Here is a 20,372-nt window from a genome sequence, read left to right as displayed (position 1 = left end):
TATGTGGTAGATTTTCATAATGTTATTGAATGTAGTTCAAGACAACAAAAGAAGAGTTGTATATGACTAACTATCAAATAGACTCCAAAAATAGTTGCCATAGGAATTCAGAAGAGGGAAGAATTCATTCAAGCTGGAATGGTCACAGAGGACTTTATTGAAGGAATGCGTTTCAAGGAAGGATGACTAATGCAGAGAAATGGGAATGTGTTTAACTAAAATCCATCAAAGTTAAGAAAGACCTAAATCAGGTTTGACTTCACCATACCCCCATACATTGACTCTCACAAAACATAATATTCCGGTTGTAATCAGATCTGGACTAGAAAGCTATCTATTTCTCCATGTGATATTTTAATTTATGCAGCTTGGGATCAAAGTAGGTGTTTTTTTTTTTTTTGGCAGAGTCATTATGCTAGTGACTCACACCAAGCTTGCATTCAGCTCAACTCTCAGATCTGTTCCTCTTATGATGTTGAGCAACATTTCTCCCACACTGTACCAAGGTAGTTGTTTTGCTGAATTTGACTGTAAGACTTTACCTTAAAAATTATTTTTTTAATTTTTTACAGTGATATTAATGTAAAATTTTATGTACTTCCTTTTCTATTCGAACAAATGTAAATGAATAAAATAAGCATTTGAAAAATCTCAAATCTCATTAATAACCAAAAACATTTTCACTGAATTAGTAAATATTTTTTAAAAGACTGAAAGGAAAAGAAAATACACATTAGAAATGGTCAACGCAAAATTATTAAATGTCATCTTGCTGGATTTGGCTGAGTGCCAGCTACTGAGTCTTGTCATTTAATGCAACCTTCTAGTTTCACCCTACCCGAAAGCTTGATGAGCAGGTCATCTGGGCTATGCACCAGATATTAACTTATTTCCCCTCAGCTCCAAATGCACCTTCATTGCCTGCTTTGCAATAATGTAACTATTGTAACTATTTCTCCTTTTGTCAGCTGATTCAATGTTAAGCTTTGCCAGCAGAAGACACTGGGAGGGACACTGGAGGAGGAAGGGGTTTCTCTTCCTGATACCAGTATGATATCTCAGCAGGCTTCTGCAGCACATACTTCTACAGTACCCAGCTCCTGCAGTGCGTGGTGGCTGGAAACACATGGTACTCCTCAAAGGCAGATTTTCAGTATCCCCTTGGGGGGCTTCACAGAGTAGTGCTGCTGATGTAGCAACTCCCAAAGAATGACTTCCTTGGAGCCACTCCAGGCAGCTTCCCCCAGTACTCCAGAGGGCAGATTTCTAGAGCCCCCAGCAAACTGCACTGCCATGGCTGTACCTCTTCCAGCAGGATCTGCAGCTTAGCATTGCAGCGAGGAGTCTTCTCAGGGGTGGTAGCTGCTCCTAACATCTGCTATTCCTGTATTCTTTAGAGTTATTTTTACCCTTGACTAGCCAACCCTCCATTACTCCAATCCCCTGTCACAGTTAATTATTTATATAAAACTTTCTCTGTTCAATTTACTTGTGCTTTTGTCTCCTGATTAGACCCTGACTGATATAGGTCATTATTAAAACTATTGATAAAAAACTTGCTGGAAAAAGAGATAAGAACAAAGCCACCCAACCCTTCCTGATATATAATAATCTGTTTAATAAGGCAGGAAATGTGTAATATAATATGGACACATTCTCATAAAAATGCCTAAAATATATATGGTAGAGGCTATTTAATGGAGGAGATGACTGGAGAAGTTGCTTTTGTGGGACAGCTCATCTCCGTGCTTACAGCTCCCTCTGCATGGAACATCCTACCCCTCGATCTTCCCACACTGGTTCCCCAGCATTCAGGTCTCAGTTCAAATTTCAGCTTCTCAGTGAAGCTTGCCCTCATCATCAAATCTCAGCTTGAACTCACTCCCACCTTTTACCAGCCTATCTCTGTATCATCATCCAGTTTAATTTCTTCATGTTATTGTATTTACTTATTGGTTTATTGTCTGCTTTTAATCTCTTGAACACAAGCTCCAGATCAGAACTATGCATATCTCCCCAACATCTAGTTCAGTGCCTGGCACACAACATTTTCTAAAATGAGAGAATTTCTCCATGATCTTAGACAAATGAGACAACATGCTATTTAAAGAAGATATTTAAGGATGCGACGAAGATTTTACACTTGTGAATTATTCATCAAAGGATTAGTTAGGGGTTTTATAAGTGACAAGCATTGCTAGAATTGATACAAACTTAATAAAACCAAGGGAAGAAATCTGTAATTCCCAAATGCCAAATGTAGTTTGTTATACTAACATACTACTTACCAATCTTGTTTTTTCCTTCTTCATATTTTATTCTTTGTAAAATGTGATGCACGATTCTACTTCTTGTGGCATTGTTGAAGAACGTTTCTTTGTTGTGTATGATGAAGCTGCATACATATATTAAAAATACAAGTTGAGAATTAATCAGAGGTGAAGGATCTAATTTTTGTTATAATTTGGTGTTGCTCAGATGCAGATGTCTTCAGTCAGTCATAGACAGGGTGTGTCTGGAACAGCCTGAGGGAGCCAGAGATCACACCAGGATAGTAGGCTCATAGGTATGAGTAGTTTTGGTTTTCAGCATCAACATCATTCATGCTAGGAAGGAGCTGGAGCTAAACAAAGTTAAGAAACCTAAAAATAAACTAATAGCAAGTCTAGGTCTTGTATCTTGTTTTTTCTCAGTAAGCTCATTATATTAATTCAACTAAAAATTCATTTTGTTTTTCTCTCCTCTTCCCTCCTACCTCAGGCTCTCCCATGGCATAATCAATGGATTTTCAGAAATTTTAAGATATAAAACTGGCTTGGGTGGTGGATATAGGAGTTAGGTAATGAGCTGTGGTCTGGCTCACAGGTGAGGTGAGAGGCCAGTCTCTGGAAATCACCTCTGTCCTTACCTTTTCCATGTTCTTTCGTGAATAGGATCTTTCTTCTAAAGCACATACTTAAGATTGAATTTGCCTCCCAGCAAGTGCCCTAGCCAGTCTCTACTTTGTCAAGGGTGCATGTGCAGGTATGTGTGTGTATGTGTGTGTGTGCACACACACACACACGGCTTTCCAGTAGGTGCTTGTACCCTACTAAGAGGTTTTCTAGGTAGCAGATAGAGCTTCCAGGTTTACATAATCCAGCATGAAATGGCCGTGTTTCCCCTTTTTACGAATGCAAAAAAATGGTAGAATATTAGAGATACTGTATATGTAACTCCTTCATAAATTATAAAGTTTATCAACTCTGCAAACTTTCCTTGGGCACCTCCTATAAGCTGGACATCATGCAAAGGCATATAAATGTAGGCATTTTCCCCAACACTCAGCTCAGAAGTCACCTCCTCCAGCAAGTCTCCCCAACCCTCCAACTACACTTCTGTCCCCCAAAGCATTCAGTTACTCCTTCCTTTGTGCTATTTCTTATTTTGCAAGCACATCAATTTACTGATCATTCCATATTGTCATTTTTTTTCATTTGTTCATCAAATGTTTACTGAGGATACTCTTTTAAGGTACAAATTATACAGTGGTAAACAAAACAGATAAAATCCTTGTCCTTGAGAAGCTTACAGTATAGTGGGGAAGCAAGAGCATCAAGGAAATGAATGTGAGTGTATGCCAGAGAAAGGCAAGGTCAACCTCCTTCTGCATGCCTTTCCTTCCATGTAAGACCATGAGCTCATTCAGGACAAAGGGCTGAATCATCACTTCTGTAGCCCAGGGATCCGGTGAGTGGCTGGTACACAGGTATGTGAGGGTCATGGTAATTTATGATGTGGAATTTGCTAAATGTTTTTCTTCAAGGAAATGAATTCTCAGGAGTGGTTCAAATAATGAGAGGAAGAGAAAAAATTGGCCTCGAGAAAGAGTAGTCCAAGCATGGGGTTTGGTTTGGAAACAGGGCTGGAAATGTGACTTTGGGATAACAGATAAAGGAAAGAAAGGCCAGGGAATATGGAGACAAAAAGTAAATCATGAGAACTGATTTACCGAAGTATTTTTCTCTCACTTTTACTTCTCTTGGATTCTCTTACTGAATACCGCTCTTGGAGAAAGGTAATTTGAGTTGGTGGATGAGCGATAAACGCTGTGTGGGTAAATGAGGATGCTGCAGCATTTATCTGACATTTATCTCTGAAAACATTTTACAGCATCAAAGAGGAAGAGGAGAAAACCGAGAGTCTCATTGAATGTGTTTCTTTGTATTTTATCTTCCTCTGCTTTTTCACCTGATTTGAGACAGGCCATTATATTTTAACACCAAGTAAAGATGTCATAAAGAAATAGACAATAAATAAAAAGCACATTTTGCCTCACAATTCTAGATGATAACTGAAAGCTGAGAAGCACAACTATGCTTGACAAGAAAATTCAAGGCCAAAAGCCCATGTCCGTCCTCCATTAAATGGTTTTCTGCTTCCTTCCCTTTTTATAGCATCACATTACATTTTCTGAGCACATGTAAATGTTCTCCATAATAAGCACCACAGACAAGCTTCAAATTTTTGTTTTTCTTTTCCTTACATCTAGGCTGTACCTGGAGCCTGGAGGTTCTGTAGAGGAATACACACACAGGGCATGTGCCAGACACTATTCTAAACAGTCTCAATACATGAACTTATTCAATCCCTATTTCAACCCATAAGGGAAGTAGTACTTATTAGCCACATTTTACAGGTGAAGAATCAGAGAGGTTAAGTGATGCATCCAACATCACTGAGCTAAAAAAGGGCTGAGCCAGCATTTGAACTCAGGCAGTCTGGCTCCAAAGGCTACCCCTGTGGTGACTCTGTTTGCTCGCTTGCCTCTGTCTGCCAGCTACTTCCTGAGGCCTGGAGGCTGGGTCTCCTGGAGGTCAGCTGAGAGTTCCTCTGTCCAGATTGCTCGTTTCCAGGTTTTTATTCATTTGTTTCCAAATCTCAGCTCAGGCCATATCTTCCCCAGAGGCCCTGGCTTGACTTCCATGCCCTCACTCTGAAATGCAGTGTGGTGCTTGATATGGTTTAGCTGTGTCCCCACACTCTTCTTGAATCACAGTTCCCATAATCCCCATGTGTCATGGGAGGGACCTGGTGGGAGGTAATCGAATCATGGGGGTGAGTTTTTCCAGTGCTGTTCTTGTGATAGTGAGTAAGTCTCATGAGATCTGATGGTGTTATAAAGGGCAGTTCCCCTGCACATGATCTCTCCTGCCTGCCACCATGTAAGATGTGCCTTTGCTCCTCCTTCATCTTCCACCATGATTGCGAGGCCTCCTCAGCCATTTGGAACTGTGAGTCCATTAAACCTCCTTTCCTTTATAAATTACCCAGTCTTGGGTGTGTCTTTATTAGCAGTGTGAGAACAACTAAAGTGATGCTATAAAGAGAGAAGGAAGCAAAGAACCACTGATGGAGGAGGAGGAGCGACTTTTAGCTCTGAGTATGCTCAACACTCTGATTTATCTCAATACTCTGCAGTCAGACAGACCTCAGCATATACTCTAGTAGTGCCATCTATGATGTGGTTTTAGGGCTATCCTTCAACTTTTCTGGGTCTTGGTTTCCTCATCTGTGAAATGGGGATAACACTGTAATCACCTTCACAGGGCTATTGTACAATTAAGTGAGATGACACGCAGTGCTGAGCCCACTGGCTGGCATTGAAGATGTTCTCAGAGTTAGCTGTCATCATTGCTGTAGTTTCTATTGCATTCCAGGAAAGCTGTCCGCCCACATGGCCCACTTCCTTGGGTGAGCTTCTTGAGGGCAGAAACCAGCCATGCTCATCTCTGTATTTCCAGCACAGGTAAAGGGCTTAGCACATGATAAACACTTAAAGTTGGATCAAATGAGCTGACCATCTGAAGAACACTAGCTAATGTTGGTGGCTGATATAGTTTGGATGTTTGTCCCCTCTAAATCTAATTTTGAAATGGAATCCCCAGTGTTAGAGGTGGGGTCTGGTGGGAGGTGTTTGGTTCATGGGGGTGGATCTCTCATGAATGTCTTGGTGTTACTCCCATGGTAATGAGTGAGTTCTCACTCTGGTAGTTTATGTAAGAGCTGGTCGTTTAAAAGAGTGTGGCTCCCCACTTCCCCCTGCCCCACCTTGCCCTTGCTCCCACTCTTGCCATCTGACATGCTTGCTCTCTCTTCACCTTCCACCACAATTGGAAGCTTCCTAAGTCCTCACCAGGAGCAGATTCTGGTGCCATGCTTCCTGTACAGGTTTATATAACTGTGGCCAAAATAGACCTCGTTTCTTGATAAACTACCCAGTCTCAGGTATTCCTTTATAGCAATGCAAATAACCTAACACAGGGGCTATGAAACTAAATCTCATCTCCTTATACCTTGGCCTCTGCTCTTGCTCTTGCCATCTCTTCCAGCTATCAGCTGAACTACTGCCTCCACACTGCATGTCTAAGGATCTTCCTGAGGGGTGTGGAGCACTTTCATTTTCTGGGTCATTCTTTCAAACTGGAGGATTATGAGAAGGAACAGTGATGATTCCCCATATCATGGTTCTCACAGTTAGCCACAGCTTTCTCCAAATGAAGTCTCTCTCTCTCTCTCATACACACACATATCCCCCATCCCCTCATGCACACAATGTAAGCTAAGCAACTCTGACAAACATGAGACTTGGGGCTCAGTCTCTGACCAGGGCTTCACATTGGCTTGTAAACTCATATCCACTCCCATGCACTGCTGGGGGGAGAGCAAACATACAAACTCTTTAAGGGCCATTTGGTCAGGTCTATCAAAACTACGCATATATCTTCACTACATACCATCTAATCTAGGGATTTCTTTTTTTAGAAATGTATTCTACAAATATACTTACCCGTGTGCAAAGTGACAGATGTACAACAATGTTCATTATGGCATGGGTTATAATAGCAAAAGCCTGGAAATAACCTAAATTATTAATCAGTGGGGGATAGGATAAGAAAATTATGGTGCAACTCTACAGTGGAATATTCTGCACCTGTAAATAGATTAAGGGCCCTTGGTGTAGATCTAAAAAAATCTCCAAGACAGGACAGGGAGAAAAGGTTCAAAACAGTCACACAGCTATTTGTGTCAGAGGAAAATGTGCACATATTAGGAAGTACATGCATATGAATATGTTGATAGGCATATTTGCTTGTGCATGCACAGAATGACTATGGGAGGACACATACACCTCGGGAAACATTGGTTGCCTCTGGGGAGAACTGGGTGGCTGGATAGACAGGAGGAAAACTTCATTGTACATACTTAGGAAATTTTTACCATGTGTAAGTACTATTACACAGTTTTTTAAAAACTGCAATTTTTGGCTGGGTGCAGTAGCTGATGCCTGCAATCCCAGCACTTTGGGAGGCAAATGCAGGAGGACCGCTTGAAGCCAGAAGTTCAAGACCAGGGCAACATAGTGAGACCCCATCTCTACAAAAAAAAAAAAAAAATTAGCTGGGTGTGGTGGTGTGAGCCTATAGTCCCAGCTACTCAGGAGGCTGAGGCAGGGCAATCCCTTAGGCCCAGGAGTTAGAGGGTATAGTGAGCTATGAACACAACACTCCAGTCTGGGTGATAGAGTGAGATTCTGCCTCTTAAAAAACATTTGAAATATTTTTAAAAAGAAAACTTAAAAGGAAAGCACATTTCTGTTTTAGGTTTGCTCTCACATTCCCCCTGAAATTCAGTGAAGAGGGGAATAAACTGCTGAATGGGTGTAGCATCAACTCTGTGATCAAGGCCTATATCCACACATCTCCTTATCCTGCTACTTTGACGGGCTAATGTAATTTGCCCAAAGTCACACAAACAGCAAGTGGCAAGGAGGAATTCAGAAACCATCTGTTTTGCTCCAAATTTTCTCCTGCGTTTGTGAAGGGAACTGTGAGGGGCCCAGGTCTGCCTGTGTGCATGTGTGTGAAGGGCTTTCTGCATATCTCCATCACACACCTTGAGAAAGACCTTGCTGGCCTGCTCATGAAGTAATGGGCAGACCAGGGCCTGAACTTCCCACTGACTCTCCTCTAGGCTCGACCTTTATGCTTTCTAGGGTAGTGAGCAACCTCGTTTTCACCCGGGGTGGTGGAAGATTGAGGTCCCAATATTCCTTTTGCTAGGAAGGGAGAAATGAGAAATAAATACGCTGCGCAATCGGGTTTTAGTTACAGACCTCCTGGAGTTTATTTGCTCTGATTGATAGGTTCTTCCTGTGGCCAACTGTCCACAGTAGTGTTGTAAAATGCTGTGATATGCTGGGTCATTTAACAAGTAAATATTATGTTTGTTCTGTGCAAAGCAATATGTATTGAGGGTGTGTATATATGGGCATGGGCATTGTATATTTATATATTTTGAGAGGGGAATGCAAAGGTGAAAAAAACCTAGTTTCTCTCCTCAGAGGAACCTACACCTTAATAGATAACATGAGAAACACACAAATATTCAAGGGTGTGAGCTGGGGAAAGGTGCTCATTAATGCTGGATCTAAAATCAGCTTATTATAAAATATGCTAATTTTAAAGCAGGTAACTTTCTTTTTTTCCTAAACTTTCCTCTTAGATCACAGCTTTTAGGATAAGACTACACTTTCTTCACAAATTAATATAACTGAAGGGAACATTAGATTAATCTAGACTCCAGCACTGTTTAATAGAAATTTCTGAGATCATGAAAATGTTCTTTATCTGTGCTATCCAATATGGTACTCATGTAACTATTGAGCACTTGAACTGTGACTAGTAAAACTAAGAAAGTGAATTTTAACTTAGTTTAATTTTAATTGATTAAAAATTAAATTTAAGTAGCTACATGTGGCTGGTAGATACTATATGAACAGCACGGATAAACAATTGCCTAAGTCATGGGTGACATTTTGAGGATGTGGCACACCCACTGCCTCCAGAATGGTATCTTAAAACCCTGCATCTCCCCTTGATTACAATAAGCAGGAGAGTAGAGGAGGGGTTAGCAATGCCCTACAGGACTATGTGTAGGTTGCCAGAAGACCTGGTTCAAGCCCTGCTCTTCCACTTTAGTTGTGTGTCCTTGGGTAATTCATTGAGTCTCTACTTGTCAGGAAATGAGGGTCCCCATGTCTTAGTTGCCCAAGGATAGGGTTAGATAGTCACAAAGAGAGACTATAAAGTATTGATGAGGCAAGTCATCAAGGCTTGCTGGTAAATGACTGAACTCCCACATTCAACTGCCTGTTTGACATCTCGCTTGATGTCTAAGAAAAAACTCAAACCAAATATTTCCAAAACAGAACTTTTGATCTGGACCGTTATAAAGGAAAAACCTGTTCTTCCCCTAGGCTTTTCCATCTTAAAAAAGGGCACTGCTGGGTCAAATGGTAGTTATGTTTTCAATGCTTGGAGAAATCACCAAACTGTTTTATACAATGGCTGAACTAATTTACATTCCCACCAGCAGTGTATGAGAGTTCCCTTTTCTCCAGATGTACCCTTGAACCTAAAATAAAAGTGGAAAAAAAAGGAACTGAAGTGCACCCAATTTCACAAGTCACAAACTTGAGATGCATCCTTGACCCTCTCTCTTATGCCCAACATCCAATCCATCAAGGTCTCTGGGCTCCTCTTCCCAAATATTATCCTGAATCTGACCCTTTCTCACCCTTCTACTGCAAAGTTGTTTCTAGGACTACTACAATAGCTTCCCTAACTGTACTATCTAATTTCACTCTCTCTTTTGTCCATCCTCTACACAGCAACCACAATGATTTTTTTAAAAAAATGAATAAGATCTTATGCTTTTCCACTTAAAACTCTTCAATGACTTCACCTTTCCACACAGTCCTTCATGGTTCCTGCCCATACCAATGACCTTATCTCCTTTCTTCCCTTTGCTCATTGTAAACAAGCAACATTGAATTTGTTTTCTGACCCTGAACAAACAAACCCAGACTGTTACTGCCCAGGGCTTTTGATCATGCTTTTCTTAGATTCTTGCACAACTTGTTTCTTCCCAACATTTTGTTCTCAAATTAAATGTCACCTCTTCATCATCCTAGCTAAGATAGTCACTCTCCTGCCCCAATAATCTCTCTTTCTCTCTCACTCTGTCACTCATTCTCTCTCCTCCATTACCCTGTTTTATTCTCTTATGTTTTACTCCCTAAAATTTTTAAAAATAGAGCTGGGATGAGGTGGGGATGTGTCTACATTTTTGTTGTCTGCCCCTCTCCCCCTACAGACTGCAAGCTCTGTGAGGGCAGGGCTTGGTCTGTCTCATGCTCTACTCTAGGCCCCAAGTAAATAAGTAAATCATGTGATTCCCATAGAGAACCACTGGGTGTTCCAGAAACCGTCAGGTTATATTATAGATAAATTTTAACTTTTTTTCTAATTTGAAGATTCTCAAAATCAGTATCATTTTATAATGATGCTTTGTATGTGGTACTACTTTTGGGGAAGTAAAGGCAAGGAAGATGGTTTTTCCATTTTTTTTTTTACATATATTATGGAATTTCTGAGGTGGGTCAAACAAACAAGTATTCTCAAAGGTATGAAAATCTGCATGGTTAAAAACTTCAGGAGGAAGGGGTAACTTTGTCAAGAAGCACTTAACTACCTACAGATGGTTTTGTACAATTATTTTAGAATTATAGTCACATTATTGACCTCTGTGAATCTAAAAATTTAAGGCATGTGGCAAAGTAGGAAACAGAAACAGATAACTAATCAAGGTAGGTTTTTTGACCCTGGAGTGAAGGAGCCTGAAGCATGTGACCAGCTGGGTTTCAGATTAATGTGAACGAGTGACTACTACAGTCTTCCTGTTGTTCCCCATGTTGAATGGCAGTACCTATTGTAATTATTCTGCCTCTGTTCCATCACCATGTGTTGGAATTGTAGGGAGCAGGTAACTTGTCTTTTTCATTCACAGGTCTCTGGCTCACAAAGAGTGTACACCTGAGGAGTTGTAGCCAAGGGTTTTCATCCTCAACTCACCTGATGCAGAGCATGAGATCTAAGACTGTGAACCTGATGCAATATTTGGATGAGACCCATGGAGATCCTGGAATGGGAATGAGAATATTTTCTATATGGAAAAAATGTGAATAAGTTTCAGCCAGACAGCAGTCTGTGGTAGATTGCAAAAAGAAAAAAAAGAAAAAAAGAAAAAAAGGCCATGATTCCTCCTATGTCTGTATATACACTCCTTTGGGATGTGAATTTCTTGCTCCTTCTATCAAGAGGTAGACTGAGCTGGATTTGTGAATGGCTTTAATCTACTGTATACAGCAGAAGTAATTTCCATGATTTTTTGGCATAGGTTCTGCAGCTTCCATTCTTGCCCACTTGGAATGCTGCCCCAAGGCTGCCAGGGTAAAGAAGCCCAAACGAGCCTCTTTGAAGATGAGCCATGTGGAGACAGAAATGCAGCTATGTGAATGACAGAGACCATTTTGGACTGTCCAGCTCATTGAGCAAAGGGACAACTGCAGCCACATGTTGACTCTAGGTGAAAGCAGTGGAAGAACTTCCCAGCTGAATCTAGCGCAAATTGCTAAAACAAAAGAATAATAAGCAAATAAAATGTTTAAGTCAGTAAGTTTTGTAGTAGATTGTTATGTAGCAATAGATAACCAACATACCAGTCTTTTCTGATGTTTAAAGTTGTATTATTCCATAATATAATAAGGGAAGGTTAATGCCTTAAAAATAAATATTTCAGGAAACTTTCTTAATTAGACTTTTAAATAGGTATTTCTTTTTTAACAAGGAGAAGCAAAGGTGATACAGTTAACTGTCACTTATATTATGTCCTCAAATTAATGAAAATCTAAGTAGGAACAAAGCAACCAATTAATTTTTTATGTGACAAGGCCTATTTTGAGAGTTTTCTGGGCCTTAGGCAACTGCAGCACAATATCTAACTTCTAATCTTGAGTAGACATTTTATGAGCAAAAAGATGAGAAGATTGTCAGGCCAAATATATAAGATTGAAAGTTCTGACTATTTGGTAAAGATTTTAAAGTTTCTTTTTTTAGATCAGGATGACAGGTTACTGAAATGTAAAGGATTGTGAGTCATTTTCCTTATTCAAATGGCCATTTCTAATTGTACTTCATGATATCATCTTCGTTATCTAAGTGTTAAATACAAATTAAGAAACATTTGCTCTTGAGCTTCCAAGTAAAGATGGAAAATTAAACATTTGCATACAATTTTTCTGTCTCTCTCAAAATCCCATGAAAATGATAGTAACATGCATAGTGGGTGTGTATGTTTAAATAACAGTAAGAACACTCAAAGAACAAAGATAGCACAAAACAACAGCATCAAAATGTTGGAATGTGCCAAGCAGACAGATCTATGTAATAATAGACGTAGAAACCCAGAAAAAACTGAATGCTAAACCAGTTCTGGGGAAAACCCAAGAACAATAATATTTATACTATGAAATCCCAGAAAATCTTAGAACTGGGGCACACAGTGACCTAAAGAAGTGGGGTGAAGGTCCAGAAAATAAATTGAAGAATTCTCCCAGAGCAAAAACATATAGATTATCAAAAAAAGAGGAAGATAAGCACATTAGAGGATCAGCCCAGGAAGTCCAATAACTGAAAAATAGGAATTCCAGAAAGACAAAAAAGGAATAAATCAGCTAAAACATTCAAGAATTATACAAGAAAATTTTTCTGAACCGAAAGACAAGACTATACACGTTGAAAGGGTTCACTGAGCATCCAGTAATATAAATAAACATAGAACCACATCAAGATACATTCCTATGATATTTTAGAACACTGAGGCCAAAGAGACAATTATATAAGGTTCCATAGAGGAGAAAGGTTACACACAGAGAATTAGGAATTGGAATGTTTTTGAAGTTCTCAGCAGGAATATTGAATATTAATTTTAGAAGTTAAAAGATCAAGAACTTAAAAATTGTGAGAAAAACAGATTTTGGTTTTATACAGAATTCTATACCTAGCCCAACTATCATAATGAGTGCAGTATAATGAACATATACTTCACTGCTTGGGCTGTCATAACAAAGTACCATACCCTGAGTGGCTCAAAAAACAGAAATTTGTTTTCTCACAGTTCTGGAGGCTGAAAGTCCAAGATCAAGCTGTCAGCAGAGTTTTTTCTTCTAAATTTTCTCTCCTTGACTTGTAGATAGCTGTTTTCTCTATATGTCTTCACATGATCTTCTCTGTGTGTATGTCTGTCTTTTAATTTTCTCTTATATAACAGCACCAGTCATAATGGATTAGGGCCCATCCTAATAACTTCATTTTAACATAATTACCTGTTTAAAGACCCTATCACCACCTAAGGCCACATTCTGAGATATTGGGGGTTAGGATATTAACATGTGAATTTTAGAAGGTCACAATTTGACCCATAACAGTATGCATGATCGCAAAAATAATATCATCCACGTAATCTTATTAGGAAGTCACTAGAGAATGCAAAATGAGGGTACAATAAAAAAAGTGTAAGAAATGATACACAGGAAACAGAAGATGCCACAAAAGTGAAAGACAAAGAGAATCCTAGGATATTGGTAAAGGAAGATACCAAGATGATAATTTATAACAGGAGCGGAAGGCAAGAGTTCAGATTGGAACTTGTCAGAAGGCTCCAGAGTAATTTTCTCAGGAAGATGAAATTGATTACATATGATGCATCTGAACATCTTGAAATTTAGACAATTTAGGTAAACTCTGCCAAATAACTGGCAGAATGTAAGATGGAATTAGTAATACATACATAGAAAATTTTGAAAATTAAAAATCAAGAGAATGAGTTACTCCAGTTCAAGCAAAAATAGCGCAAAAAAGGAAAATGATTCATATTGTACCATATGACCTAGCTCTGGGTAGCATTTGTATAGTCATTATGTAAATAGTGATCTACATTATGATAATGTAATTAAATTGTAATATAACTACGTTGAAAGGATAAGAATAGGTATCTACTGTAGTAAGAATTGTAGGGAAGAAACAAACAGCAAATTCTTATTCTCTATGGGGGAAGTAATAGATTCTGCTATAACCGAAAAACAGCAAAGTAATAATAAAATAGTTTATTTAGATATGAGCCATTAATTGCCAAAATAAACAGGTAAAAGAGTTGAAAGGGGCTGCTTCTTGGGAGGGGCAAATATAAAGGGTTGAAGCATGGGATTGCTGTTTTTCAAAACAAACCTTGTAGGGCTATTTAAAATGTATACATGTCTAATTTTAATTTAATTTATAAGGTGGTAGGAAAGGAAGGAAGGAAGGAACTCTTTGGAATAACATATTTGTCAAAGATAACTAACATTTTAAAAAATTGAATTATTTTCAAAAATAAAACATCCACGTTGAAATAAAGTCAGAATCTTCACAATGATTCTTATTGCTTTTAGGGCTCAGTATTTTATGCACTAGATTAGACTGACAAATACTGATGTTCCAGCTTGAAGGTAGACTTTTGAGGGAAGTCGCCTCATAGATAGAATTTACCTTTTGTGAGCCCAAGATATTGTAAACATGCGGGCAGCTCGCAATATTTTTTTTTAGAAACTCAAGTTGAGTGTGCTGGCACACACTTGTAGTCCTAGCTACCTGGGAGGCTGAGATGGGAGGACTGCTTGAGCCCAGGATTTCAAGGCTGCAGTAAGCTATGATCACGCAGCTGTGCTCCAGCCCGTGTGACAGAGCAAGACCTTATCTCCAAATGAAACAAAAACAAAACTCTGAGTTCTGGGTCACTCTTTTGCCCCCCAAATAATATAGCTAGGTTATATCTTATTGGTTGGAATGACAACATCTTGAAGGAATACAATAATATCTACTTTGTTGGTTAAAGAAAAAACAAACCTGGGTTAGAATCTTGGTTCTGCCAAGCACTAACTATTTGAATTTAGAAAAGTAACATCTCTAAGCCTTAGAATTCTTATCTTTCAAATGGGGACAACCATAACACCCACTTCAGAGGATGTTTGAGGATTAAGAGATACTGCATGCAGTGTGGTTACATACACATGATGCTCATAAATGGTAGTTTCATGATTTTTATTATCATCTATTTGTCACTTAAAATTTTTCATTTAAATGTTTTTGAGATGGAGTCTTACTCTGTCCCCCAGGCTGGAGGGCTGTGGTGCAATCTCAGCTCACTGCAACCTCTGCCTCTCGGGTTTAAGCAATTCTCCTGCTTCAGTCTCCCAAGTAGCTAGGCCTACAGGCGCATGCCATCACACCCAGCTAATTTTTGTATTTTTAGTAGAGACAGGGTTTCGCCACGTTGGCCAGGCTGCTCTCGAACTCTTGACCTCAAGTGATACACCCACCTCGGCCTCCTAAAGTGCTGGGATTACAGTCATGAACCATGGTGCCTGGCCCACTATTTGTCACTTTTTATAAGCTTACTGATTCTCATGGTTCAAACAGGCCCCCAGTGTATAAGTTCCTGCTATTTTGAAATAAGATCTTGTGAACATCTTTTTCTTTTAATAAAATATGTTTAAACATACAAAAATGCACTGGTGAATGACATCAAACACCTATATACCCACTAACAAACTTAAGAATCAAAAGTTTGCAAATATAATTGAAGTTTCTCTGTGTCCTCCTTTTTAATTGTATTCCCCTCCCCTAGAGGTAACCACTATCAGGAATGTTTTATAATCCACAACATGCAGGTATTCCTAAAAATACAGTATTGCATAGTTTAGAACTTTATAGAAATGGTATCATGCTATAATTACTCTTCTGCAAGTTGCTTTGCTTGCTCAGCATTGAGGTTCATGATGTTCATACAAGGAGCTCTAGTCCATCATGTTCCCTGCTGCTCAGAAGTCTACTGTATGGGACACTACAGTTTACTGGCTCATTGTCTTGCTAGTGGATACTTAGTCTATTTATAAAGTTTTATTATTATAAACAATGCTCTAATGAACATTCTGTAAAATGCACATGTGCAAGTGTTTTGAGGAAGTACCTACTTTAGGAAGAGCATTACTAGGACTAAGGGTGCATGTCCAATAGGACAGGTCTTAAGAAAGAAGCAATAGTCAAATTTTGGGGTCTTATTCACCCATGTGTCACAACATCCTAATAAGACAAAATGGTGAGGTGTGTATTTGACAGTAATGATGATTAGAATGCCAAAATTTGGGAATGATTAAAAAAAAAATCAGAATGGATTTAAGGTACCTTTATAATAGGATCATTTTACTCTCAGGTATTCTAACGTGCTTTCTGCAGGAACAGGAAAACATGAGGGAGCATGTTGCATAAGTAAAGTATCACAGTAGAAAAAGGCTGGGGAATAGCCTTTTTCTTTTTATTTATTGGTTGCCATCAATAAATATTTTAAAGAGTCAGTTATCTAACAAAAGGATATGCATTAATTGAGCCAGAGGTTGAAAACCTATTGATAAGACACAGTAGGCCAAACAGTACCTTTGACATTGGCTAGGTATACACAACCAAGAGAAATGGAGAGGTGGATAGCAATCTGGATAATTCTGGAAGAAGAGGAGGAGGCAGGAAGAGGAAATGACAGGGGAAAAGAAAGGAGAAAGGATGCTATAGAAAAGAGAAGAAAAAAGTAAGAGAAAAAAGTAATATCCTAGAATTGGGAAAACTTCCCACCAATCTTAAACTATCTACCTTTAAGACTGGATCATGAAAATCAGCATTTCTAGAATTCACATATACTAAAATTATCTATTTATATATAAGGTTCCACCAAAATTATCAACAAAATAAAATACCTTTATCGAACATACACCATAAGCACTGATATACTGTGTTGTTAATTTTCACAATATTATATGGGTATTTTTTATTATTTCCAATTTACAGATGAAGAGGTTGAAGCTCAGAATCACATACCTTACAAGTTACAGAGCTGGGATTGGGCACCCAGGCCCTGTGTTTCCAACCGGAGCTTGAGTGAGCTCAACCATTAATCCTTAAGGTCAGAAAATGATTCATTCATCTTCGTCCAGCTCTACACAGTTCTTGCCACAGAACTGGTACTTGATGCAGACTCAACTGAAATAGACACTCAAATATGAAAACAATGCAATATTCAAATTTATTAGAGATTAGTTTTATTTGCTATTCAAAAGTGAGCCAGAATAAAGAGGAAATCATTTTTTTTATCTATAAAACAAGTTTGGAAATGTTTCCTAATTAATCCTCAGACCAGAAAAATCCAATTTAGAATAAGCTAAGCTCTCAGCGTTCCACTAATTAGGGCAATACTGTAATTCAGTCAATAGTAAGGTTTTGCTTGAATTACCTAGGCAATTGTCCCTGCATAAGTTTATTATTCAGCGACTCAACCATGGCTCCCTCCATCTTAGTCTGATCTTAGTCATGGGTCTCATTTTTATATGAGCTGAGTTGTTCTGAATGTTGACCAAATGGACAGATCCATCTCTGTCCCTGCTGTTCATTTATATTGCTGGGAGCAGCAAAGTCCTAGAAACTCTGCCAAGCATCTGCAAAATCTGGAAGTTGGTAAAATTTATCTTCCATGATCCCCCTGTTTTCATTGCTCTTTTTTGGCCCTCCACCATCTTTGTGGCATTCTCTATCTGCCCCTGCTACGGCCAAAATACCTCATCTGTATCTCTTGCTTCCTCTTCTTATTTTCAATAAACTATTCATAACGGGGTGTCAATAAAGAAGGACATTAAAATTTTCATCTTTCCAAGGGACATTTTTATTTTAATTGAGGATGACTTTAGCCAAAGGATTAAAGTTCAAATTGTAAAATTCCAGGTATTAGGGAGTGTGCTGTCTATTAAGTTATCTCTGATTTCCCCTTCCTTACTCTTTTCTATAATACAATGCCAGAATAGAGACTCTGCAAACTACATTTCTGCATTGCTGTCTGTCTCTCTGATATGCTCTGTCAGTACAGGGCATGAGAGGGAGACTGGAAGGGAGAACAGGTGAAAGGACCTTGGTCCTTCTTGTTTGCCTGCCTGTTCCTGTCAGCAATGATCCTCTGACCTCACAATGGCAGCTGGTTCCAGTTTCCAGCTGAAAAGCAACACTCCCCAAACTAGGCTCACTCCGTTGCCCCATATCCTCGAGGGCCCAGCACCACAAGGGCAGAATCTCCTGCCCAGGAGTCCGAGGCTCAGCTCCACAGGGCCTCTCTGAGCATCTTGGTTCCGATAACCCCAACCTCTTCATTTTGCTCCCCCAACTCTAGAGGCAGTAGCTGCTTCACTTCCTGCAGTTATCATCTGCTTGACTTCAGTGTTTCCTTTGCGACACTATAGTTCTTCACTTCCCCACAGTATCCTTTTTTTTTAAAAATAACTGCCAGGTTTCAGTTTTCCTGAATGGAACCTAAGTAGTATAGGGATCTAGAGAAAGAAACATTCTTTGGAGAGGAGACCTCCTTCTCTGAGAAACTACACACCACAGAAGCACCCATCTACCTATCCTGCTTGGTAATCTGATAGGAATATCACCCAAGTATAAAGATAGATTTTTGATTTGGAATTTTCAAATATTCCAGTTTCAAGTGTGATTTCTACCCTACAGAGATCTCTCTTCTGCCCAAGTCTTTGTTAACTTGCATGGAAAATTCCTTTTCTAAAAATATGCTAGGTGTTCAGAACAAAACATTTACCATTTCTTTCTAATGAGAATATTCAAAAACTTCTCTTCTAGATATTTTGAAATATACAATACATGATTGTTAATTCTAGTCATCCTACTATGCAATAGATCACCAGAACTTATTCCTCCTATATAAATATGTGCAATTACATGTAAATCATAAAAAAAAGTATGAGACATCATCTGAGCCCCGTAAGCTCACAGACTGTTGTGCCATGCGAATGTGACAAAACAAAACAATATTAATACGAGGTATTCCTGAGCATACTGTCTTATTAGTCCCAATTTGCTGCTTTGAAAATATATCTCTACTCATTACCATGTTACTGACATTCTCCCTGCCTGGAGAAAGAGTATAATTCCCTACCACATTGATACTATGCTTGGTCATAAGGCTTGTTTTGGCACACAGAGTATGAGGAGATGTGATGTATGCCACATCTGAGCAGAAATTTCAAAAGTCAATGTGTGGTTGTGCCATTACTTTTTCCCTCTGCTATGAGAATGCATGTCTTACAGACTGCTTCTTCAGTCCAGATCCCATGATAAAGGAATCATGTGAGGCAGAGCCTCAGTTGACCCGTTGCTAATATGTTATGTGAGCTATAAATAAACCTTTGTGCAGGCCACTGAGATTTGAGGGTTTGTTGTATCAGAACCCAGCAGAACCTGGCTGACACAGTCTCTAACCCAACAATGATAATCCTGTAATTTATGGCTTCGCCTGAAGAAGATGAGTGTTTTCTTTTTTCCTGATGGAGAAGCTGTGGCAATCCATATAAGAAAGCAATAGGAGAGAGGGCTGAAGTTTGTGGGGAGGAGAGCAACATAGGAAGAGGAAAGAAAAACTGTATAGGCTAGGGCAGAGGAGGAATGCTTTTGTCAACAGTAGGAGGATGACGTTTGACTAAGGAAGGAGAGGAAAGGATGATAATAAATGGATGCTGAGGATATGGTTTCCCTTTATGTCCTTTGAGAAACTTAGTCTGGAGCTCCCTTTAATTACTTTTGGCTGCTGAATTGGGCTTTGTGTAGAACACAGTCATGAAAACAAGTAACTGTGATATAATAGTCAGTGCCATAATTAAAGCATTTACAGAGGCTAATGGGCCCAGAAGTCTAATGCTGCCTGCATGAGACATGAGACATAAGATGTTTCATAAAGAAGATGACACCTGAACTCGTTACTGAGGGAAGAACAGGATATTACCAAAGAGTGAGAGGAAAGAGAGCACACCTTGGGAAGAGGAAAAATAGTCATGGAATATTTAGGGTCACTTCCATTCCCATGCTGCAGGAGCACCAGCCCAAAAGGCTGGGGGGAGAAGGGAAGAAGCTAAAAAGGCAGTTTTGTGTGCCATGTGAAGAAATTTAAGCTTTATCCCAAAGGCCCTGGGGAATCATTAAAAGCTGTTAAGCAAGGAAGCAATGTTACTACACGTGGCACTACTGTGCATTATTCACTCCTGCAGGTGCACAGCCAAGGGCATGATGAAGGGTTGACCCTGTCCATACTCTGCTTGCCAATCCATGTGCTATGAATATTCCTAGAGGAAGGATGTCCTTCTTCTAACTGTGCACAGGTACTGTAGGAACCAGTGCCAGCAGCCTTGCAAATGTCCTGTGACATGAGTGGGATAGACAGATTTGGGAGTGAGGAAAGACAGAGGTGAAGAGACTGTCGTAATTGTTCATCTAAGTGGCTGCTTCCGCTAAGGCAATGGCAGTGAGGTTAGAAAGGAGGAGAAGGGCCGAAAGGATTTGGTGGTGATG

At 39.3% G+C, this 20,372-nt stretch overlaps 1 protein-coding gene across 18 annotated transcripts in view; it reads right to left on the bottom strand.

Moving 5' to 3' along the window:
* The window catches only part of ANO4 (anoctamin 4), a 413,407-nt gene that overhangs the window by 108,457 nt on the left and 284,578 nt on the right, over positions 1 to 20,372 (bottom strand). For all 18 annotated transcript variants that reach the window (XM_009426095.5, XM_009426094.5, XM_009426098.5 and 15 more), the window contains one exon: positions 2,289 to 2,395. In XM_009426095.5, the coding sequence (XP_009424370.2) occupies positions 2,289 to 2,395 (107 nt within the window). The remainder of the gene's footprint in view (positions 1 to 2,288; positions 2,396 to 20,372) is intronic.

Source organism: Pan troglodytes, chromosome 10 (genome assembly GCF_028858775.2).
Source record: "Pan troglodytes isolate AG18354 chromosome 10, NHGRI_mPanTro3-v2.0_pri, whole genome shotgun sequence".
NCBI lineage: Eukaryota > Metazoa > Chordata > Mammalia > Primates > Hominidae > Pan > Pan troglodytes.
Note: the sequence above shows the minus strand (reverse complement) of the source record. Positions and strands in the feature narration are given on the sequence as shown.